Here is a 24,450-nt window from a genome sequence, read left to right as displayed (position 1 = left end):
GCTCATGGCAGCAGGCCTGACTGCTGGGCCCCTTGGTATTGCTGTTGCTACAAGGGAGGTCAGGGGGCAGTGATTGTCCTGTGGGAGCCACCATTCACCTGGGTTGAGGACCCTTACTTCTTCTGGTATGTGCTCAGCTTTTGCATGCCTCCAGTCTTGTCCAGCAGGCCAGAGATGAAGGCCTCAGTGGGTTTGTAACAGTCAAAGAGCAGCTCCTTGACCCTGGAAGCCTGGGTGTCATCACTCTCCATGTCCAGGAGTTCATCCACATCAATCTCCAGCCCCAGGATATCTTCCTGGCAGTCCTAGAGGCGAGTGAGCTGTTCCAGGATCCAGTCCTCCAGGTTGAGGCGCTTCATAACTCCTTGCAGTTGTACTTGATTGCAACCTTCCCTTGGCACTTCACTGGGCCATCATCCTTTGGCTGCCAGGGTCCCTCACCTGCAGTACCAGGGGCACCTTGAAAGTAGATGCAAGGACCCTGGGCCACCACCTCCCAGACCAGGAGCTGGAGCATCAATCCTGCACCCTCCTCGGGACCACTGTTTGCCCTGGTGGCTGCCTCGGCCACTGTGCATGTCAGGCTTCCCCCCTGCCCCCCCACCTCCTCTGGGTCGCCTGCTGGGTGGCTGAGGGCTCTTGGCTTGGGTCAGCTGGGGGAGGGGGGTTGTGTCCAGAGTCAGCTGCAGCATGTGGAGCCCCAGGGCCTGGCTTGTCCATGTATACATTCTAGTAGATCTATGAATTCCCTAGCATTGTATGTAGAAGTATGTGTGTGTGTGTGTGTGTGTGTGTGTGTGTGTGTGTGTGTGTGTTTCCAGGACAAGGTCCACAGCTTTCAGTAGATTCTCAAATGTGTCTTTCTTCCAAAAGATCATTAAAAGGAGGCTAAGATATTTGCACAAAAGTTGTTTAGATGGCTGAGCCAAGAGAAGATATGTTAAGAAAAATATTTTGGTCCATCACACAGTGGGATCCAGCCAGCAGAGGATTCTCAAAGGTTGTCTTGTCCTTTACAAGCACATACACTTTCCATGTCAATCCCATGCATTTGTATTCAGAATGACTTTTCTTGTCACCTGAATAAAAATGACTAAGGCAGCCATTACCTTTCTTTCTCTTAAAAAAAATAGAGTTGGCAGATTTGCTCATAAGCTCAGGCAGACCTGATAACGGACAGTTCAATAGATGGAACATGAAATACCCGAGGAAAGCCTTCCATACAGTCAGGAGTTCGTTTGCTTTTACCATCTCCATCTCCTCAACAAGGTGGCAGGTGGGCCATGCCAGAGCCAAAGGGATAGAGAAACTCTGCTTTCCTGCAGAGAAATGGGCCTCCACAGGTAATACCACTGTAAGCCTGTTATGTGAGTTGTGGACTTTCACATGTCTAACTTTGAGAGATTTGATTCAGTTTGCTCAGAAAGCCCCGCTCCTTCGTGTACTTATCACTCCTCCTGACATCCAGGGGATGCAAAATCAAACACACAGACTCATCCTGTTTGTGTTTTCCCTGAGGTTGAAGTTCTTTTGTTCCATTTCCTCTTCTTTCTCCCTTTCATCTTGTTTGTCCCTGATCTCGACAGGGGGCTTCAGAGAAGGGTTAGAAATCTGGTCCAAGAAATAAACACCAAGAGGATAAGACCCCTTTTAGTTTGCTTGCTCCGACTTTAAAAGCCATTATTTCCCTTATCCTGCCACTCTGTTCTAAGTAAGACTTCAAAACAAAAAGCCATCTTTGCCTGGAGTAGCTATTGTATAGGCCGGGAAGTTATAGGGAGCCTCTCGCTGCTTTATGGCAAAAGGAAAGCTGCCAAGTCCAGAGAGCACTTCTGATGTCAAGGCTCATCAAACGGTAGCCCTTGGTCAGAAGCATGTAGTTCCTCTTCCAAAAGGGTTTGTCTCAAAGTCAGAAATCAGATGTTGATAAGGGCTATTTCATATACAAGCTTTAGCTTGAGTTATTGTAGGCTTTTTAAATATATGTATTTTTATTGATTTCAGGGAGGAAGGGAGAAAGAGAGAGATAGAAACATCAATAATGAGAGAGAATCATGGATAGGATGCCTCCTGCACTGGGAAATCCCACTGGGGATTTAGCGCACAACCCAGGAATATGCCATGACTGGGAATCAAACCATGACCTCCTGGTTCATAGGTCATCGCTCAACTACCGAGCCACACCGGCCGGGTAAGTTATTGTAGTCTTGAGAAAGTTCCTGTTTTCACTTCCCTTTGGTGTTTTTCTTCTTTTTATTGTTAGGATTATTATTAGATTCTATTATGACCCTCATGTGTCTTTGGGTGAGAGGGTCTAAGGGTACAGTTATTTTTAAACAATCTGACAGGCCATAAACTAGACATTTGTATCTCCTATATGAGTTTCTAGAATGAACTCCAGTCCTGTGGTGCTACATTGGCAGAAAACAAATTTGAGTGCAGATTTATCTATTCTGATTCTAGGGAGAAAATGAAGAGCAGCTTGTAAATTCCATGGGAAAGGGTGGAAAGAGTAAACAGAACAATAATTGGCAGCTGCATTCATGAGGAACTTTCAGGGCTCCAGGTCTCCCTTGCTGGATTGGGGGAACTCTGCTGATGGAGGTTTCTTCCTAATTCCAACATCTCAGAACTCTGCCCCTCAATTTATAGTGACTGAAAATCCTTCCTTGAGATTTGCCTGATATGGATATTCTAGCCTTTGGGGTCGCCACTGGGGCTGCTGTGCAGAAGCACCTTTGGTGTGACAAGATATTTTGAGATGTGGAGCAAGAATGTTTGATGTTTGAACCAGTTATCTAATGGCCTAGTGACCTCTTCATCAATTGAAACATAAAGCTTTATATTTACCCTAGATTTAACTACTCAACTACCTGGGTGTTAGGGAGCCAGTTTATTCTATTCTATTTTATTCTATTCTATTCCAATTTTTCTCTCCCTTTCTCTATCTCGCCCCTCCTTCTCAGGTCGCTCTTTGCTCTCAATTTGATAGCAAAAGAACACAATACAAGGATGTAACTGGTTGGAAAAGATAGCTATTTTCAGATAAGCTAAACATTTTATCCAGGCTGAAATCTAACTGAAAACATTTATTATTACTATTGCTTAATCCCTCATGTGACAATGTAAAATGCTTTCTTGTGAAAAAATCTGGCCCTACTCTGATTTATAAATGTCTCCCTGAAGTGTTTTCTGAAATCATTATCAAAAGTGGTAAATAGCCCTGGCCGGTGTGGCTCAGATAATTGGTTCATCATCTCGTACGCCGAAAGGTCTCGGGTTAGATTCCTGGTCAGGGCACATACCCAGATTGCAGGTTCAATCCCCGGTTCAGGTTTGTTCAGGAGGCAACTGATCGATGTTTCACTCTCACACCAATGTTTCTCTCTCTCTCTCTCTCTCTCTCTCTCTCTCTCTCTCTCTCTCCCTCCCTCCCCCTTCTCTCTCTCTAAAATCAATAAGAGCATGTCCTGGGGTGAGGAAGTATATCTCTATATCTAGCTCTATCTACCTAGCTAGCATCTACAGTTCTCTTATTTCTCTTTCTCTCTCCCCACCCCTCCCATGAGGGGAGAGGAGAGGAAGGGAGACAGAGAGGGAGAGAGAAGTTGTGTGTGTGTGTGTGTGTGTGTGTGTGTGTGTGTGTGTGTGTGTGTGAATGTGTGCTTTTATAAGTACACGGATGATTTCCGTTCCAGGTATAGAGGTACACACAGTCGTGGCCATGTCATATAGTGGAAAAGGAACACAGGCTTGGAAATCAGATATGACTTTATATCCAAGCTCCAGCTAGCTGTTTGACCATAGATAAGTTGTTTAACCTGTCTGGTTCTTAATTTCTTCAGTAGTAAAATGAAGCTAATCATATTTACAACCTACTAATATATAAAATTAATTTATGTGGAAAATAGTATTACACACACTAGAATAGCGAGAGAAATATTCCATCTGTTCCTAATCACGTTACTCAGTTAACTTTTGTAGTAGGGTCACCCTGAATATTGAATTGAATTGAGTTTTGAAAGGTGATATATTCTAATCATTTGAAACTTGAATTATTTCAAATCAATAATTATGCACCATCTGTGGCAGCATTTTTGTTTGTGGCCACTCAGATTAGAGGTGTTTTAATCATAGCTCTTACAAAGAGTTGCTGAATTCTTTTGTGTCTGTTTTACTCATCTGCTTATTAGATGTCAGTATTAATTGCAATTAATTTTTTAAATATATTTTTATTGTTGATAGTATTACAGGTATCTCCCATTACCCCCCTTATTGCAATTAATTGACCAGCTATATCATTGTTATTTTATGTGGATTACATTGTTAAATGAACTAAAGGCCCACTTTTGAAATTATCTGTAAAAATAGTTCTGCAGATGCAGATTCATCCATCATCTTCATCATTAGCGTTATTGAATAATGTACAAAAAGCATTCGGCTTCATGAGACTCACTTTTCTGAGGAAATGAGACATTCTGGTTTAGCTGTTCTAGTAGTTAGAATTCGGCATAAATGTATTCTCTTAATAAAATATTGTAAAGATGATACTCATGCAACCCCTCTCAGTTCAGGAAATAAAACATTGTCAGAACCCCAGATGCCACTTCCAAATCACAAATCCCTCCTCCTGAAACCACTATCTTAACTTTTATCTCTTCTTTTAAAGAAGAAACTAGTTTTACCATGACGTATGGATCTCTAAACAGTGTAATTTAGTTTTGCCTATTTTTCAAAAAACCTTTATATAAATGGAATTGTTCAAAACATATTCTTTTGTTCTGGCCTCTTTACCTCAATATTAAGAGTTATCCATGTTACTGCAGGTAGGTAGAACTTGTTCATTTTCATTAGTGTACATATAGTGTCCTATTGTATGAATCTCTCACAATTTCTTTTTAAAAAATATATTTTATTGATTTTTTACAGAGAGGAAGGGAGAGGGATAGAGAGTCAGAAACATCGATAAGAGAGAAACATTGATCAGCTGCCTCCTGCACACACCCCACTGGGGATGCACCCGAAACCAATGTACATGCCCTTGACCAGAATCGAACCTGGGACCCTTCAGTCCGCAGGCCGACGCTCTATCCACTGAGCCAAACCGGTTAGGGCTCACAATTTCTTTAAAAAAATTTTTAAAGGAATAAAAAGAAAAGAAAAAAAATCCCTTGCCAGTTTGGGTCAGTGGAAAGAGTGTTGGCCTGCAGACTGAAGGGTCCTGGGTTTGATTCTGGTCAAGGGCACGTACCTCAGTTGCGGGCTCCACCCCAGCCTGAGCCCTGTTTGGGGAGCGTGCAGGAGGCAACCAATCGATGTGTTTCTTTCACATTGATGTTTCTCTCTGTCTTTCCTTCTCTCTTTCACTCGCTCTAAAAGTCAATGGGAAAGTATCCTCAAGTGAGCATTTAAAAAAAATCAAATCTCTGCCCCTCCCCTTGACCTGCTGAATGATAAACTTTATCCTGTGAGGCTTCAGCATGTCTATATTTTTAAGGCTCCACAGGTGACATTGACAATTAGGTCTTGAGACTAATACAGAAGATTCAATTCTGCAGAGATTAGTAGGAATGTGTAATACAGTGATTCTCAACCCTAGTTGCACATTAAAACCAACTGCGGAACTTTAAAAAGTCCTGATGCCGGGCCCTTACCCTGAACCAACTGATTTGAATCTCTGCAGGTGTGGTGCCAGGCATCTGTAGTTTTTTAAAGTCCCCCAGGTAATGGGCGTTGTGGGGAGGAGGAGGAGGGAGAGTTTAGAAAGGGGCATGAGGAAATGTTTGGGGGTGATGGGTATATTCACAATTTGATTGTGGAAATGATATCATAGGAGTGTATAGATGTTACAATTTATCAGACTGTACACTTTAAGTGTGTGCAATTTATTGCATGTCAATTATACCTCAATAAAGCTGTTTAAAGAAAAGCTCCCCAGGCGATTCTCACACACAGCAACGGTTGAGAATCACTGTTCCAATAGAAAGAGCACACGACTGGAAGTGGAAGTTGGAGAGCCTTTCATCTGCCAACAGTTGGCTCTGTACACATGGAAGAGTGTCTGAATCCCTCCTAGATCTCAGTTTCATTCTGGTTTGTGGGTTTAATTTTTTTCCTCACGTACTTTAAAAATAGTGGTTATACCATATTGAAACCCAGGGTTAGAGATTTTGTTCATTAGAAAGATGTGTCATTATTAAATGTACAATGAAATGTTACTTGAGCACTTCTGCATAATTTTTAGAAAAGAAGATACTATATAGATAAAATTTGCCTTAACTTTATTTTTTCTTTACATAGGGTTTAACTTTTTAGCGCGTTTGATCTTTTTTAGTGCTGAATTCGCTTATGCTAGTGCTAGATTTTTTAAATTGCAGTAATTGGTAGCTAACTTAAGAGAAATATGTTCTGTTCTACTTGAATCATCAGTAGTAATTGTTTTAGGGTTGGTAGGTTGTTGATATTATTTTCTGGCCAGGTAGCTGATGCACTTCCCAGCACGGCCACACGAGGGGGCTGTGCAGCTGGCCACCTCTTCCTCTCTACTGACATACTAGTAAGGTCAAAATACTAGTCTGGTCAGGATCTTTCTGTTCCTTTTGTCCTCTTGGTGAGTGGGAGCCCCACTTCTGAACCATCATTTTCAGCTGCCCCAACCCAGTGGTTTTGCTGCAAGTGAGCCTTTCTTTAAGCAAAGTAAATCCATGAATCTCTCAATGTACAAAATGGCTTTTAAAAAGACCACCAGCCCTGGCCGGTGGACTTAGTTGGTTGAGTGTCATCCCATGCACCCAGAGGTCACCGGGTTTGATTTGGGTCAGGGCACATGCCCAGGTTTCGGGCTTGATTGACCCCCCAGTAAGGGGCATGCAGAAGGCGACTGATTGGTGGTTCTCCATCATCAATGTTTCCCTCTCCCTCTCCCTTCTTTCTAAAATCAATAAAAACATATTTGAAATTTCCTTTTAAAAAGGACCCCCCATATTGCTTTGAAAATATCCAACTCCCACAAAACAATTAAAATAGGACTTAATTGAAGTGTATGTGCATGCATATGTATATATGTACATATATTGTACATATGTATCTATCAGTAAGCACATCTATATATATATATATATAGCCAAGGGCCGTCACATCCGAAACAACTGAATGGACAACTGAACAGGCTGAGTGGAGCGACAAGGCCAGCAGGGGGGGTTAGTGAGGGACAACCAAATGACTGAGCAGCAGGCTGTGTGGGGCAACCAAGCCGGCAGGGGGGGCAGTTGGGGGCGACCAGACTGGTAAGGGGAGCAGTTGGGGGCAACTAGGCTGGCAGGGGGGTCAGTTAGAGACAACCAGGCCAGCAGAGGGGGGGCAGGTGGGGGCAACTAGGCTGGCTGGGCGGGCCAGTAAGGAGAGACCATGCTGGCTGGGCGGGCAGTAAGGGGAGACCATGCTGGTGGGGGGGCAGTTGGGGGTGACCAGGTTGGCAGGGAGGCAGTTAGGGGCAATCGGGTAGGCAGGCAGAGGCGGTTAGGGGTGATCAGGCTGGCAGGCAGGTGAGCAGTTAGGAGCCAGCGGTGTTAGATTGCGAGAGGGATGTCCGACTGCCAGTTTAGGCCCGATTCCTAAACGGGCAGTCGGATATCCCCAACGGGCAGTCAGACATCCCCCAAGGGGTCCCAGATTGGAGAGGGTACAGGCTGGGCTGAGGGGACCCTCCCCCCATCACTGCATGAATTTTGTGCTTCGGGCCTCTAGTTAACAATAATACTCTACCACCCCTAGGAAAATGATTCATCCATATAAAAAGGCGGTTATCTGTTTGTTACAGGTGCAATTTCAAGATTCTTTAGGGAATAGACATTGCTTAGGTGAAAAATAGAATCAAGATTAGCCAAGAAGCCGAGTCATTTTTCCATTGTAATGTGATATAAAGTACTTAAATGGGTAAATGTATGAATGTGTGTTTATCTGTGTATGTGTGTTTACATACACTCAGATGAATAGGTTGGCTAAATGTTTTAGAATAGAATCTATGCAGACACTCTGGGTATTTATCTCTGGACACTGAAAAAAATATGGATGCCCCAGAAGAGATTGGCTAGAACTAATGTTACAAAATGATCTAACTATGTCCTAAACTTTAGTAAATGCATTATTTTGCAATTCAGCTCAGAAATAAAAAGCAAATGCCTTTTTGAAGTTCAAAAACAACATGGATTAAAAAAACAACAACACACCTCACCCCAACATACAGAATTTTCCAAATAATACTATAAAAGCTTACATTCAGTATCCCTGTCTTTTATTTTTGGTCTTATTGCAGTTTTCTTCCATTTTGATTCCTAAATTTCAGATTATTCTATGAGCCAGTCACAACACCGTGTGGACACACATTTTGTTTGAAATGTCTTGAGAGATGCCTAGACCACAATGCGAAATGTCCACTGTGCAAAGATGGTCTTTCTCAGGTAAAACATTATTTCTTTTTGGTCGGATTGGCTTATTTGGAATTGGGTACTTAAGAGTGTGTTATTGGATCCCAAGCCACTGCACTGTGCTGAGGCAAAATATTCCCTTAGACCATCTATCTCTTTCTCCTGTCTTATAGCTACTCCTCCCCTCGCCACTGTTTCCTTCAGAAAAATGAGGCAACATCTAGCTTTTTATGAACTGTTGGTAATGAAATAAGTTCGTGTTAGAAACAAAAGTATTAAATTGATGATAAACATGAATCCTTGTTCTAATCCCATCATGGCACCCAATTCACTGTAATGTTGTATGACTCTTATGTCCTTTCTGGGCTTGGACTTAGACGAGCTCTGATGTCCCTTTATTGTCAACATTTATACTGTGTGTGTGTTTTTAAAATTCTTTATTGTTGAAAGTTTTACATATGTCTCCTTTTTCCCCCATTGACCTCTCCCCACCTACTCTTGTCCCTCATATACTGTGATTTGAAGAGATCACTCCTAAGGCTGCAGAAACCTCACAGACCTTCAATATGGTCCTTGTTCCACCTCTCAGACGCTACTCTATTTATTAGCAGATCCTTGGCTACTTGAAAAGCTCTGAAGCTTCTAGGTCCTCTAAAATGAATCACACAAATTGTCACCTTGGTTTTTCAAGTCGGCCTGATGGGATTTTCTTTAGCACAAGAACACCCAGGAGTCCATCTTGTTTTCCCTCCCCCAGGGACTTGTATGCCATATTTTACAATCAGCGTTAATATTGTTTGACCCCTGTCATCCCTGAGGAGAGGGGGGAGACACAAGACTATCTCTAGGTGAATGTAGGTCCAGAGAAGTCACATGTTGAGCTTCCCCAACACCCCAACTTTTAAATGAAGGGAATAGAGTGAAATAATCACACGGGAAAACCCTGAGGGCGTGATTGGGTTGGGGGAAGGGCCAGCATCATCCTTGCCTAGGTAAAGGGGTGGGATTTGCTGGCCTGATTGTAGGTGAGAAGCCCATGGTCCTTATACTTAAATAATATGTTTGTGTTATGGTAAACAGACAAAAGAAAAGTCTACCATTGTGCTCTTCACCTGGAGAAAACCATTGTTAACGGTTTAGTATGTCCCTTTCCTGGGTTTTTGTTTGAGCATCAGCAGTCACCTCCTTCTTGGTTTGGCTACCTCCTGAGTCATTGCTTTTCCCCAAGACCAGGACTGGGCAAAGCAGGTGGTTCTCCTGCAGTCACACAGTGGCAGTGGCTGATGAGGCATCATGGAGGCAGATGCTGTGGAGTCCCAGACTTAGAGGCTAGAAGATATTATCATCTATCACTTTGTTTTCACACAGGGTCACACTTACACCATTCTCAGAGAGGAGAGATAGCTATCTTATTCCAGTCATACTCAGTGCAGAATAGACAAACATAGCCCATACTGGGAAAGGAGAAATTGTCTGAAGGTAGCAATTTTATACTCAGGAACTCCCACTGCTGGGCATGTGTGGGTAGCTTCCATAGTGAGCAATTCTGGGCAGATGCTTTATTGTCAGGTCCACACAGTTTAATGCCCTCTACTTACAGATGCCTGGATTTGCATGTGATAGGGGTGTTTGGGAGGAGAGTAATAGTGACAATTGAGCCTGAGTTCAGTTCTGAAATCATGGTTTATAACATAACTTCAGTGATAACTAGATGGTATATTTTTAAAAAATCACCAGTATTTAGTTGTGAGGTTTTTTTAAGATAGAGAACAAAAAAATATTTAGGCTTGAAATATTCAGAAGCCAAGCATTGGGATGGGGTGGGGGTGGGGCAGGGCAGGAAAGGATCAATGATTAAAAATTACTCTTTAGTTCCCTGAACCTTTTGACCATAGACATTCAGCATGTCCCAGATGGAGACTGTTTCTGTGGGCTGGTAAACACAATAATCAGAAAAGGGAAAGGGAAGGATTTCTCCCCTCTTTTGATAAGAACATGATCTTGATATCAGTGTTTTGAGAAAGCAGTGAAATTTTTAAAACATAAATGCAGGCCTTTTCCCCTTGTTAGAATATTTTTCCTAATTATAATAATAATCAATTTCACTAAATTTATTGGGGTGACACTGGTTAATAAAATTATATAGTTTTCAGGTGTACAATTCTATAATATATCATCTATATATTATATTGTGGGTTCACCACCCAAAGTCAAGTCTCCTTCCATCACCATTTATTCCCCCTTTACTCTCTTCTATTTCGCCCACTCCTGCTTCCCCTCTGGTAATCACCATACTGTTGACTTTTCTAACACCCAGAGAATACATACATTATGATAGTATCAGCTGCTAATGTGTGGGCCCAAATTACTCCAATATGTGGGTCATTTGACTATTCTACTGATTGCATAAGAAGTGCTTTGTGTTTTTCTGATGACTGCATAATATCTAATTGCCTCCTTCCTCAAATAGTGCTTGGCATCAAGAAAGTACAGCAAAAATATTATAATGGAAGAGCTAATAGCCAAATTCCTTCCAGAAGAACTCAGTGAACGAAAGAGGCTTTATGAAGAAGAAATGGAAGAACTTTCTAAGTACGTATATGCATGTTTCTATTTTCAGTTTTACTCATACCAGCTCATAGAGCTGAGTGCACACTTCATCCTTAACTCCTCATTCAGTGATATCATGTCAGGAGCTTGAAGTTGGCCATGGTGAGAGTATTTGCACCATGGAAATTGGCAAATGCTATAAACCGGGGATTTCCCCACCCCTAGAAAGTCAGTTGTTCAACATTTACCAGTACACTGGTGAAGAAGCATAAGCCAAATCACTGCCAGGTGAGATCTTGGCACTAGTAACTGGTGTCACTGGCAGAAGTAAGTTGGAGTAGCTTAAGTGTCCCGAAGACTGTTTTCAAATACATAAGGCAGTGCTATGAGGTTAAGAACTTTGGTGTCAGCCGGACCTGGGCTTATGATCCAGTTTTGCTACAAAGTAAATGTACTTCATGACTCTATGAAAGTCACTTCACCTCTCTGGGCCTTAGTTTCCTCATCTGTAGTTTGGGGATGATAGTAGTTCTTACCTCATGGACTTGTAATGAAGATCAAATGAACTAGTGGCTAGTAAGTACTTAATACATGGTAATAGTAAGAGTGCTATGTCCTCTGCCATGTACAGGTGTTGAGAGGTGAAAGGTAGGGATGGGGATGCAAATAGGGCTCCAGGTTCTCTGCCTGGCTGGAAGAACAGCTCACTTAGTGGGTAAAGCAGGAGGCAACCACTAATTTCTGCCTCTCATACTGCTGCCCTCCCGTCTCGACCCCAGTGGAATCCTAACAGCATTCTGGGGGTGAGGTTCCCGGTGGCAAAAACTGTTCTGGATTTATGCCTGCCCTGTAGAGAACCATTTCTAAACTGCCACCAGCTTGTCTGAATGTCCCTCTCACTTTGAACAACATGTTTTTCTGGGAAGCTAGAAATCAAATCCTTTTTTTCCTCATTGACTTATATTACATCTACTCAGGGCATCTTTATCTTTATTTCTGATTCTTAAGTTTGTCTTGAATCTCTCTGAGCCCTCCTCTCAAATATTATTTAATGTCTTATTAACAAAAACTGGAATACACTATAGAGAAATATACTAAATTTCTGTTTAAAGGCATCCTAAATTTAATCCTTTTGAGATTAGGGCAAATGGTCTTATATCTATTGATAGGTTCAGCTGTTCCTATATTGGATTTACTAGACAAATAAGAGAACAGGGTCTAGGAGGAGCCGGCCCAGTTGGTGGTACTCCTCAGGCTCTGTGTCTGAACATTCGTGGCACTTGTTAAGGGCAAACTCCTGGGTCCTGATTCCATAACTGGTGCACCAGAGTCTCTGGGGGCTTTGCAGACTGCTAGTCTGGATATAAGGGCCCTCAGTGATCCTGCTGCACAGGTGTATTTGAGCATCACTAGGCTAAATTACTCCCACCTCCCCATTGCTCCCTCCTCCTCCCAGCTGGACCTGCCATGGAGACTTCTAAGGGCTTTGCAAATTTGAGGTGCTCATGGTGACTCTGTAGAGAATGTCCCACCATTGCTCTGGAGATCTGGGTCCACTTATACCACCAGTGCCCTTTCCCATACTGCCAGCAAGACACCTGGAGAGATTGTTGAGTGGACAGCATGAAAGAAGAAAAAAATATGAAGTATAACTGTCACCTACCATGTTAATGTACTAGATAGAGAACTTTAGCCAAATTAGGTTGTGTAGAATATCCATTTTTACCTCAGCCCTTAGGCAAGCCCAATCTTGGGACTCAGTCCACAGCATTAGTTGCATTTCAGTATTTTTTATCAGCCATCAAAACTTGATGTTTCTGCCCAACTAGCATGGCTCAGTGGTTGAGCACTGACCTATGAACCAGGAGGTCACAGTTCAATTCCCAGTCAGGGCACATGTCTGGGTTGTGAGCTCGATCCCCAGTGGGGGTTGTGTAAGAGGCAGCTGATCATTGGTTCTATCTCATCATTGATGTTCCTATCTTTCTCTCCCTCTCTGAAATCAATAAAAATATATATTTTAAAAGAACAACAAACACTTGATGTTTCCTTGCCTTCCTGTGACCAGCCTTTCTGTGTTGTGCTCCATTGCATTGAGAATCATGTCATTTACTCTTCCTTACAGCTTAAATAAGAATGTGCCTATTTTCGTGTGTACTATGGCCTATCCCACCGTTCCTTGTCCCCTACATATATTTGAGCCTTGCTACCGTCTGATGATTCGTAGATGCATTGAGACAGGCACAAGACAGTTCGGCATGTGCCTTGGAGATCCCGTCAAGGGGTAAGTGAGGAGCTATGTGAGTCAAGGAAGGTGGGTGGAGAAGCTTTTGGTTTTCCTTCGGGCTTTCCCAGGAGGTTGGGAGGTACAGCTCAGGAGACTTAGCCAGGTCATGACCATAGGCATTTGTAAGGAACAGAGTCCCTCTAGCCCTTAGTTTAGTATGTGAGAGGCTGCCTATTTAAAGGAACCTCAGGATAACTCTTTTGTTAAGTGGGTGGCATATACTATAAAACTTCTTTTGAGGGTGGGCTCTGGAGTCAAAGTGCCTGAGTTCATATTTTGGCTTCAGCCTTGGGACAAGTTTGGCTTTGGACAAGTTACTTAACCTTTTGTGTGACTCAGTTTCCTTATCTGTAAAATGGGTACAATAAGAATGCCTACATCATTGGGTTTGTTGGAATGATTTGTGAGTTAATAATGCACACAAAGCACTGAGCATAGTATCATAGCACATAGAATGTACTCAATAAATACCAGCAGTTGTATTAATACATTAAGATTTTTTTTTCACACAGGCACTGCCTGTTGTATAGCTATGGCTGTAGATCCTGGGACAGGTGAATAGGCAGAAGTCCTTTGAGGCACAGCATGGAGTAGAAATGGCTTGGTGAGGCCAGGGAAACAACTCATGAAGGTTTCAGTTTCTTGACTTTATTTCCAATAAACAGGTTTGCAGAATATGGCTGCATTCTAGAGATCAGAAATGTCCAGTTCTTTGCCGATGGCCGCTCAGTGATTGACAGCGTAGGCAAGAGGCGCTTCAGGGTCCTTCGTCAGGGCCAGCGGGATGGCTACAACACAGCCGATATTGAATACATTGAAGACCAAAAGGTAAGGGTGGCTAGTGCCAAGAATCCCAAAGCCAGGTTATTCCTGTGGCTTGGCAGATGGAGATGGTTCCAAAAAGATCCCTTAGCATCTTTGGGGGCCTTGGGATTTGACATCAAATTGGTGCAGCAAAATTGAATGCTGCCGGATTGTCATTGGGTTGTAGAGTGGCAGTGAGAGCACTCCCTGTCCTGGCTATCCCTGCTTAGTTGCTTAATTATATTTGTGGATAAGAAATGCCAAGCCAGACCAACCCTTGGGCCCATTCCACTAAGAGTTAGGTCTCTGTCAGGGATATCAAAAGATAGATCTGGAGCAGGGTCTACACATGTGTATTGCTTTATCGATTTATTTATATTTTAAAATGTTTTCTTTTGAGATTAATAGAGATTCACACATGCATTTGTATTTCTAAATGGGCAACCTGGCTAAGAGCTCTTCCCAATAATACATCATTTGCTAAGGCAGCAAGATGACATGTCCAGTTAATCCTTTGTTTTCTGGACTAATGGGCAGAAGAGGAGATAATAAACCTCTGTTTATTTATACTTACAGTCACTATGTAGGACACTTAATAAGTATTTGATCACTGAAAAAATATATTCAACTTGGATGATAAAGTTATAAAGTGAGATACAGGCACATTCATGTCTCTCTTCCCAGTAAGCAATGAGAAAGCAGATGTAAAAAATGAAAAGGAGAGAAACATAAGCCAACATAACCTAGTTTAAGATCACGCCTCCACTCAGGCCAGTTTGCATTTCTGGTTTTCTATATGTGTTGCTGTTTCAGCCAGTTTACCCAGCCAAATCTTTCTCCTCCCTCCACCCTCAGCAGTATTTACACACAGTCCATCATCTGGCTGAGAAGCCTTTCACATACCACACAAGAGAAAGTCAGGTGGGTGAGCCTTCCCATAGGGGGACAGGATGGATGCTCAAAGAGAGTCAGGTACCAATAGTGGCTCTAGGAGTGATGGAGAAGGTACAGAATGTTTCACTTCCACTTTGATACTTTCAGGTTCTAGGAGAGGATTGTGCTGAACTCATGGGATTACATAACTGTGTCTATGAACAAGCATCATCATGGTTTCATTCGCTCAAAAATTCTCTTAGGAATCGGATAATCAATCACTTTGGTCCAATGCCAGACAAAGATGCGGATCCTCAGGTACATAAATTGTCTTTTTGTAATTGGTTGCCCCCAGCAGATGAGAGAGCCTGGGGTTTGTGATTAGATGGATGTGTGGTTATCTAGAAAATCAAATAACAGGGAGCAAGATGGATCTAATCTGGTATTGTGTGGCTGGGCATTAGGCATCAGGGGTAAGACCAAAAGGAACCCAGGTCAGAATTCCAGGAACTAAAGTACAGCAGTAAGAACGTGGATCCAAGACAAGTTTTGACAGATAAGTCAGGTGAGAGATGGGAACACAGACACAATCAGCAGGAGAACCAGGAGTGGGAGTCCAGATTCACACCATAGTAATGTGTTCGGGTGACAAGATTCACATAAAGGCCAGGCTTAAGAGAAGGGTGTCTTGGAAGCTGAGACCAAAGGCTGCCACTTCCAGGGAGCTTCATAACTGTCTTACCCTCCTCCCACACACACATTGTTTCAGGAGCTAGGAAATAGGGCCAGCTACCTTAACGGATTCCAACTACAAGTCCACAGAAACTTTTCACTCCTGGGTCTCTCCATGCCTAATCCTGTGGATCTAGACCCTTGTCATTGTCCTCATCAGGGTTGAGCAGAAACCAGAAAATGGACCCAGTAGTTAAATTTACCATTGGCCGAGTTATACTAGAAAGCAGTTCATTGGGTTCTACTGAGTCAGTCTATTTCCTAGGGGAACAGGTCCCTCTGAGAGATCAAGCTGCAGACCAGAAATTCTTCAGGAAAGTGGAGATGGTTAAGTTTCATCAAGCTTTGCTTGCCTGGTATAAATCAGAGGACACCCTCTTTCTAGGACAAGACTGGAGCTTTCCTAGCCAAATATTTCCCCACAATCACCTTTCCCACATTCTGAGCTGGCTCTCCTATATTATCACCTCCTCCAGAACTTTCTGAATTCTTTGCTTACACACATTCCTGACTCTTTCACAATAATAAAATAGAATATGTGTATTCTGACGTCCCTGACAAAAGACTAGTCCTGCTTACCTCTCTAGCTGTGTGAGCTTGGCTAAGTCCCTTTCCCTTTCTCCACTTTTCTCCCATCTTTGAACTGAGGCAGATAGATGAAGAGATCTCTAAATTCTCTTCTTTCTCTTGCATTCTGAGGCTTTAAAAAACCAGCCTGTTCCTACTGGGCTGAAATGGCTTGCTCTCTCCAGACCACAAAGGTGGCTCCCTTTCCCCATGTAAAAGCATCATGAATGTTGAAGGGAGAAAGGCCAATTAGTGCTTCCCAATAACCCAGCTCCTGGCTCTGGGCCACTGTAACTCAGGACTATAGCAGAGCTCTGAGCAAGCTCATGATAGAGCATAATGTCTCCCTTCACCTTCTGGAAAGCATTCTCCCTGGGTCAGGCAGAAGATAGCGATCAGCAATGATAACAGCATCTTCTACCAGAAAAAAACAGATGCTACAGAGTGATTCATAATGGCTCAGTAACAGAAAGCTGAAATTTGGAGTTTCATTTCCTTTTTTATTAGGACTGTTATCATGTTGCTTTGGCAGCAGCAGCACTAGCAAACAAACAAACAAACAAAAAGCCAAAATTGCATTCAGTTTGATCCAGTCAGTGCTGCAGCTCCAGTGGTCCCAGTAATAAAAATGTTCTAAGCTTCGGGAGGAGGCTTCTTAGAAACAGCCACAGATATTAACATCAGCTTAAATATCTTCGTTAATTATCCTGGGAAAGAAAGTTCAGAATATGTCCCTCTAATGTTCAACATTGATAATAGGAGGGAGAGTACATTACAGACTGCAGTGAGGGACAAAAATGAATCCAAATGGAGACACAGAGAAGCCAAGAGGGTAGTGAGGGTTGGGGCATAATTAAGTGAACCAATTTGGAGGCAGATAATCCCACATGTCGGTAATTTGAACAGAATGTGGTTCGCTACGGTCCTAAAACCAGCCTTCAGAAAATTGGGGGCAGAAAGCTCATTTCGGGCTTAGTAGGATATAAGTCACCAATGTCTAAAATGCATGCCTGGGCAGCTGCTGACAAACAGAATTTTGGTGAAGGGCTTGTGTGGAATGGGGGAGGTCTTTAGTGAAAGGAAACCTGGGCACAGGGTACATTTCTTATGGGAATGTGTTTTCTTTCTTTTATTTTTATTATTATTTGTATTATCTTTGTTGTTGAAAGTATTACAGATGTCCCCTTTTTGGAATTTTTGCAAAGTGGGATTGTTGGGCTTTGGGGCTGTGCATCATAGGCTTGGTTTCAGGAGAGAAGCTAACTGTAATTGTGGCCCCATGTAGTGACATAGCATATGTGGACTATAGTGCCTTCACCCAGAAGCAGGAAAATGAAGGGAGTTAGGAGACATGCAAAGCCTAAGGGGTCATGGAAATTGAAGGCCCACAAGCTGCCTGCATCAGTCTGAAGGATCTTAAATAGAATCTTAGAAGTGGAAGAGACTGAGTAGTGGAGATTCCAGCTTGTAAAATCACACTGGCTAAGAAGTATAGTGAATCTGATAGGATACTGATTTGCTTCCTTTAACAACTACCAAAAATAACTAGCTTAAACAAGATAGCAGGCATATATGTCCGGGGAGGCCTAGGGCAGCTCTTTTCTATGAGATCATTCCATCCTCACAAAGCTCTACCATCCTTTGACTGTTGCCCTCATCCTCCTGATCACCATGTCATTCTAGCTAGGGGAAATGGAGAGAAGAGGAAGGTGGAGGGCATGTGCCCCCTTCCTAGGGCATGACCCAAAAGTCACACATATCACTTCCCTTTATATCTAATTTGCCAGAACTTTGTCTGATGGCCTCACCTAGCTGCAAGGGAGGCTGAAAAATGTCTTTTTTTCTGGGTGGCTATGTACCCAGCTAAGATAAGGGGAAATACACTTAGTGGCCAGATTATTATGACCACCTGACATTTGTAGGCAAATTAGCTATAATTTCGCGCTGAAGTTGCTAGAGGGCCAGACCATTATAAACGTATGAATAGCACAACATACCTAGATCTGCCTGTGGAACTTGCTGATCAAGTTCATCCTATCATGTTGATGGCATATCCCAATGGAGATGGCTTCTTCCAACAAGATAATGCACCATGCCACGATGCTCATATTGTGCAGGAGTGGTTTCAAGAACATGAGGGAGACTTTACCTTGCTTAGGTGGCCCCCACAATCACCAGATCTCAATCCAATTGAGCATTTGTGGGTCAAAGTTGAAAGAGCCATCAGGCAGCTGGTTCCACAACCATCAAATCTCACAGAACTGGACAGTGCTATTCACCAGGCATGGTGTCAGATTCCTCACATCACCTTTCAACATCTGGTGGAGTCAATGCCAAGAAGAATTGCCACAGTATTGAAGGCAAAAGGTGGCCCAACGAAGTATTGATGAGGTGGTCATAATAATCTGTCTGGTCATAATAATCTGGCCACTCAGTGTAGATACAGGGGCAATTATCAGTCTCTGCTACACACAGAAGCAGTTTCACCTGGGATATTTACCTTGCTACTTTGCAAACCTGTACATTGATATCAATTCCACAGGAATAAGATGAACTCATTTTGTTTCTCTTTTGCAGATTAATCCAAATGGTCCAGCCTGGTGCTGGTGGATATTAGCAGTTCTGCCGCTCGAAAGCCGTGCTCAGCTTCCGTTCCTAGCAATGAGGTCCTTGAAGGATAGACTGAATGGTATTCGGCGCATCCTCGCCTTTATAGCACGAAACCAAAACTAGTGAGAGTGAATTGATGAAAAGGAAATTTCACCCTCTCTACTGCCTAGGGGAGTCATCTTGTAAATATATCAAATTGCAATAACATCTTAACTGAAGGAAGTATCAAATAGAGGCATTACCTTGCTGTTGATTATAGAGAGAAATTCAGTTGAAAGACCAAAGAATGTGACCTGTTAGAAGCTTCCTGTGTTGAGATACTACTTGACATGCTGCACAACTATAGCCACAGCAGAGGTGTTCAAGAGCCCAGAAAAAAATTGCTTTTGACATAAAATTTTCTGAAAGTTTAAAGTGATTTTGCTTTAATTCTCTTTCTTTCATCAGTGAATGACTGTGTGATTGAAATGTGAAGCAAAGATAGTAATAATCTTGCTGCATTATTTCACTGACTTGAGGTCCTATTCCAAATAGTTCAGGTTTTATAAAGCATTGTATAAAATAATATTTATACTCCTTTCTGTTTTAATAATTTATTTTTTGCACTACTGTATCCTTTTTTTCTACATGTATGTTTGTAACTATTTAAGTGTGCATTACTGAATTCACTTGCTTTATTTATTGATGTAGTTAACCATGTAACTAGAAGGAAGTAACAATACTAGAAATGTGCCATTTTTGCTTTAACCATTTTTTACTAGGTTTGATCCCAGTTCTTGAACTATTTTTGTATCTCTCTAGTTGGATGCTTAAAGGAACACTATAAAATACTTAAGGGATTTGCCATAGATTGTAGAATAAGCCAGGATAAAGTAAAACCATCCATTTTCTATGTGTTACACAGAGCAAGGCTTAAGGAATTATTTTTCTAGAATGAAGCAATGAATCAGAAGAGTGTCCTTTATTGCAGGCTATTATAGGCATTTATCTGGGCAATCTAATTCTGTGTTTCTTATCTCTCCCCAGTTCAGTTAGGAATGGGCTTTTTAGGCAAGATAATATTTAACCCTTCTGAGGGAATGGTTTTCAGTTAGGAATGTCACAGTGAGGCCAACTAGCCTCCATACCCTGCCTCTTTTCAGGGTTCTGAGGGTCACAGCCTGGCCAGCATGTGTGGAAATACTTGATGAAGGACTGTCCATTATGGAAAGTGCAAAGAAGCTGGTAGAAAAGGTAAAATGCTTAAAAAACAACCCAAACTATCATTTTGGTGTTTATAATCTTTTTAAAGGAACCAAAAAGTTAATTCATGATTTTATCTAACAATTGCCTTTCCTCCTAGTTGCATTGGGCCAAAGATTTCAATATGGGGAAGAATGGTGGGTAAGGAGATAAGAGTGAGCCCTGGTTTAGCTTGCTTTAGAGTTAGTGTGGTTCCTTTAGTGCCAGGCCAACCTGAAAAATGGCATATGTATGGGAGTGTTATAATGACAAGAGTGAGAAGATTAGGGCAGGGAAGAAGTGAATCATGCCATTTGTGCATTTAAGAAAATGACCATCCCCCTCCTCACCGTGATTCAGAACTGCAGCAGTGCGTTGTTTATTTGAAGCCCGTCCACTCTTTTAAGGTGAGAGGTTAATGCCTCTAGTAATCCCTCTGACTTCTTGCATCATCACCTGTGGCCAGAAACAGAAAAGGCAGAATGAGATAATCTGCCCTTTCTTAATGGATGCTATGTTGTCAGAGCATCATGTTACCAGGTTTGATGTTTGGAGCCAGACTGGGCTGATGAAGAATGGAAGGACAGGCATGGTTACTGCCCAAGCAAAAGCTACCAGACTCCAGGAGCATTATATTACAGACTACCCCTCCAACTTGGTACACACCATGTGGTCATAACACAGTCCTAGTATAACAGTTTCCTATTATCTAGTGTAAATGTAACCCCCCCCCCAAAAAAAAGGGTCATAAGCATCTCCACTTGCTAGATGTGTTACATTTGTGATTTCACTTTTCTTCCTGAGCCCCCGTTTCCTCATCTGGCAAATAGTAATGATAAATACCACGTATAGGGTTGTTGTGAACATCAAATGAGGTAAAATATGTAAACCAATTAGCAGATGCCTAGCATATAGGAGACACTCAACAAATAATAGATATGATTAGATTATTCATTGTTACGGAATTTCATCAGGGCCCCATATTTGCATAAAATGCTACCTTTACACACAACACCCATCTCTAGCCCCTTTAAACTCAGTTGCACCACTGAGTATTGGACCATAATCTGATGCTTTACAGATAGTTCCTTTTGGAGTCAAGTCTGTTTTGGGAAGTGAGAAGACTAGGAAACAAATAAGGCTCAGGGATAAAGGAGAATTCTGAGTCGGCACATTTTTTTTTATTTCAATGGAGCTAAAATGTAGTATTGTTTGGAGGTCTAAAATTTCTAATTAAATGGAAGCCTTAAGTTTTAGCTCCATTAGAATAACCAACTCATCACTCCCTGCTCTCCAAAATGTATTTAAAATCTTGGCCATGCCAGGGTGAGTGAATTTTACAATCTATGACTTTTGTGCTTAGTTCATGGTATTTCTTTTTTTCTTTAAATATATTTTATTGATTTTTTACAGAGAGGAAGGGAGAGGGATAGAGAGCCAGAAACATCGATGAGAGAGAAACATCGATTAGCTGCCTCTTGCACACCTCCCACTGGGGATGTGCCCGCAACCAAGGTACATGCCCTTGACCGGAATCAAACCTGGACCTTTCAGTCCTCAGAGCCAACCAGCCAGGGCTCATGGTATTTCTTTATGCTGCCCCAACAAAAATGTATTGCGAACCCACTATGTACCAGGTACTGAGCCAAGTGGTTTCACATACATGAGCCTGTTAAGTCATTTTATTTCTCACATCTGTGAGATCACTTCGTCTCCAGATTGGATGAGAAAGCTGAGGCTCTGCAATGGTAAATACGTTGCCTAAGTAACATAGTCAGCCAATAAGTAGCCAAGCTTGTTATTGAACCTATTACTTTGCAGATTTTTAACATTTTAAATAGTTTGTGTTATACATAATTTTATTAAATAGACATGATAATCAACTCAAAAGCACCCCAGAAACTCACAGTGAGAAGTTGCAGGTTAAGTAAAATTAAATCACCCAACATATCTCTACTTAATCTAGGTAGAAAGGGAAGTTTGAATTGTTAAAATAAAATTCCACACCATAGAATGCTTCATGTTAAGTGAGCACGTAACTCCAGCAAATGTAGATCTTGGCAAGGAAAAATTTTACTTTGCTCTCAGTAGCTTAGATACACATTTGGGTGGTTTTACAGCAAGCTTTTGTTTTAGTGGTGGGAGGCAGGATGCAAGGCTCAGCCTTGGCTTTCTTTGGGAGGTACTTGAATGGGGTAATTAGTTAGACGTGACCATTTTCACCTCTTATGCATTGATTTTGCAGCAAAGCTTAGGAATGAAGATTATACAGAGACATAAAGCTAAGTTTAGGCCAGAAGGACAAGACTTCTCCTTGGTAGACAGTGCCATTTATTTGGTTAGGTTTTCCTGTCTATCAGACCCAATCTTTTTCTAGTAGATTGTAGTGTGTGTGTGTGTGTGTGTGTGTGTGTGTGTGTGTGTGTGTGTACACTAGGTACCAGGCAGATATGCCTTTCTGCTTTGTACTGTATTACTGCTGCTAGCTAACAAACAGCAAAATCTAGAAAATGGAATCCGATAAAATTAATTTTTGGTAGACAACTCAGAAAAAAAGAGTGATTACCCCTGACTTAGGGGGGCAGGGAACTGAGTATTTCAACAATTTGCCTTTCCTGAAGGCTGGCTGCTTGTAGGTCTGTGGGGCTAGTCAAGTCACTGCACATGTGGCACTTCCAGCTCTGCCTGTGGAGCTTGCCTGGACTCAGATAATTCCCTGTGACTGGCTATTGGAGCAATGGAGCTCCCGAGGCGGGCTCACAGCACCCAGAGGTCTCTGAACTGTCAACAGGTTGCACACTGTTGATGGGCTGGAATCCACTGGGGACTGTGATTGCCTAGGCCGACTCTATTTCCAAGATGGAGTTTTTTCCAGGGACTTATTCCTTGAGTTCTCAAATGCTGACTTTGCATCCATTCTCGTTTACCAAGGCAGAATCATAGCAGAGGTATGGCTCATCTAAAAATGCAAATGGAAAGCATCTGAAATAATGGACAAGGACAGATTTTTCAGCCCGTTCTCCAGCTTGTGGATTTTTCCCCCTGAATTAAAAAATACATATAATAGTAATGGTTAGAATATTCAATTTTTTTTACAGGCAGAATTTTTTTGTTGAGGTTTTAATTCATGATCAAAGACAGATCTGAAAAGCAGCCGGCTGCCTGGGCTGCAATTTGTGGCCCTCCCTGAATGCAGAGAGGAAGAAGGAAAAAGCTGTGTAAAATGTATGTGTTCAATTCCTCCTAGAATGATAGCTCCTGCCATTCAACTATTTTATAATCTGGGTTTTGCACATCCAGAGGTGAAATGAAGACATTTTCACTAACAATTGGGTATTTGCAAATACACTAAGTTTACCTTGAGTGAAAAGTGCCTGTAATACGTGTTCCTGGTGTCATTTTGAAGATTTGCTTCATGATTTTGTAGCCTTTTAAAAATTTGTCACAGCAAATGTGATAAACAAGTTTACAAAGCAACACTGTAGCTTATACATCATTTAAAAAGTTGTTTAACAGGCATCTATTGTCAATGCAACAACAATAAAAGGAGAGCAAATAGGTCAACGTGGCATCACAGGCTTATCTTAGATAAACTAGTTCCATCATTTTATGCAATTCTCAGTAATGCCAGGAGTAAAATATCAAGCAACCCATTGAAACATTAGCAAAAATGTCTGTTTGTTATTCCAGTTGTTTGTTGAGCAGCTATTTTACGCTCATACTGTAATGAACTGAAAGGGGAATTAAGACAATGCTTTTTTTCTTCCATATTGCTATTCAACTACCTCTTTATGCTTGATTTCTCTTTAGGATTTTCTTTCCTCCAAATCTGTGCAAAGAAAAGTTTCAGCTCATCTAAGTTGCAATAACAATGTAATATAGACAGTCTCTGTAAAAGCTGTTTATTCATTAAAAAATGTTTTCTATTGTCTCACTGTGTATCTAATCCAGCTCCACCTATATGTTAGGGCAAAAGTTACCCAAATACTTTCATTTTGTTGGAAGCCGGATAGAGGGGAAAACTATTGAAACATCTATTTTGTTCATGTTCCTATTGGTGGTAATACTTTTGACCAGAAGATCTTTCAAGGAAATAGGCCTGCACTCAGATAGCAAGCTCTTTGTACAGTGAGGAAGGTGTGAACTGATTAATGTGACATGTTCTGAAAACCTGGCTATAGATTAATTGGTTTTAAGCATGTTTCAGAAAGGCTTGTTGTTTAAAAATTATGTTGAAGCATTTTGCCAATAATCTACCCTCAGTTTATTGTAAATCCATTCATATATTGAGTTTGCTTAAAGCAGAGCACACTACCTACTCTGTTTTCTTTGGCATTATTAAAAATGTTCATGAAAGCGAATTACACATTTTTATTTCAG

General features: G+C 41.8%; 1 protein-coding gene across 2 annotated transcripts in view; it reads left to right on the top strand.

The window, feature by feature from the left end:
• LONRF3 (LON peptidase N-terminal domain and ring finger 3) overlaps positions 1 to 24,001 on the top strand; it is a 39,595-nt gene extending 15,594 nt beyond the window's left edge. For both annotated transcript variants that reach the window (XM_006082185.3, XM_014459095.2), the window contains 7 exons: positions 8,345 to 8,459; positions 10,897 to 11,018; positions 13,102 to 13,260; positions 13,929 to 14,091; positions 15,109 to 15,258; positions 18,817 to 20,082; positions 23,881 to 24,001. In XM_006082185.3, coding sequence (XP_006082247.1) covers positions 8,345 to 8,459; positions 10,897 to 11,018; positions 13,102 to 13,260; positions 13,929 to 14,091; positions 15,109 to 15,258; positions 18,817 to 18,972 — 865 coding nt within the window. In that variant the 3' untranslated portion in view covers positions 18,973 to 20,082; positions 23,881 to 24,001. The remainder of the gene's footprint in view (positions 1 to 8,344; positions 8,460 to 10,896; positions 11,019 to 13,101; positions 13,261 to 13,928; positions 14,092 to 15,108; positions 15,259 to 18,816; positions 20,083 to 23,880) is intronic.
• Positions 24,002 to 24,450: the final 449 nt, after the last annotated feature.

This window comes from Myotis lucifugus, unplaced genomic scaffold, assembly GCF_000147115.1.
Source record: "Myotis lucifugus unplaced genomic scaffold, Myoluc2.0 scaffold_2, whole genome shotgun sequence".
Taxonomy (NCBI): Eukaryota; Metazoa; Chordata; class Mammalia; order Chiroptera; family Vespertilionidae; genus Myotis; species Myotis lucifugus.
This window is presented reverse-complemented; position numbering and strand designations above follow the sequence as displayed.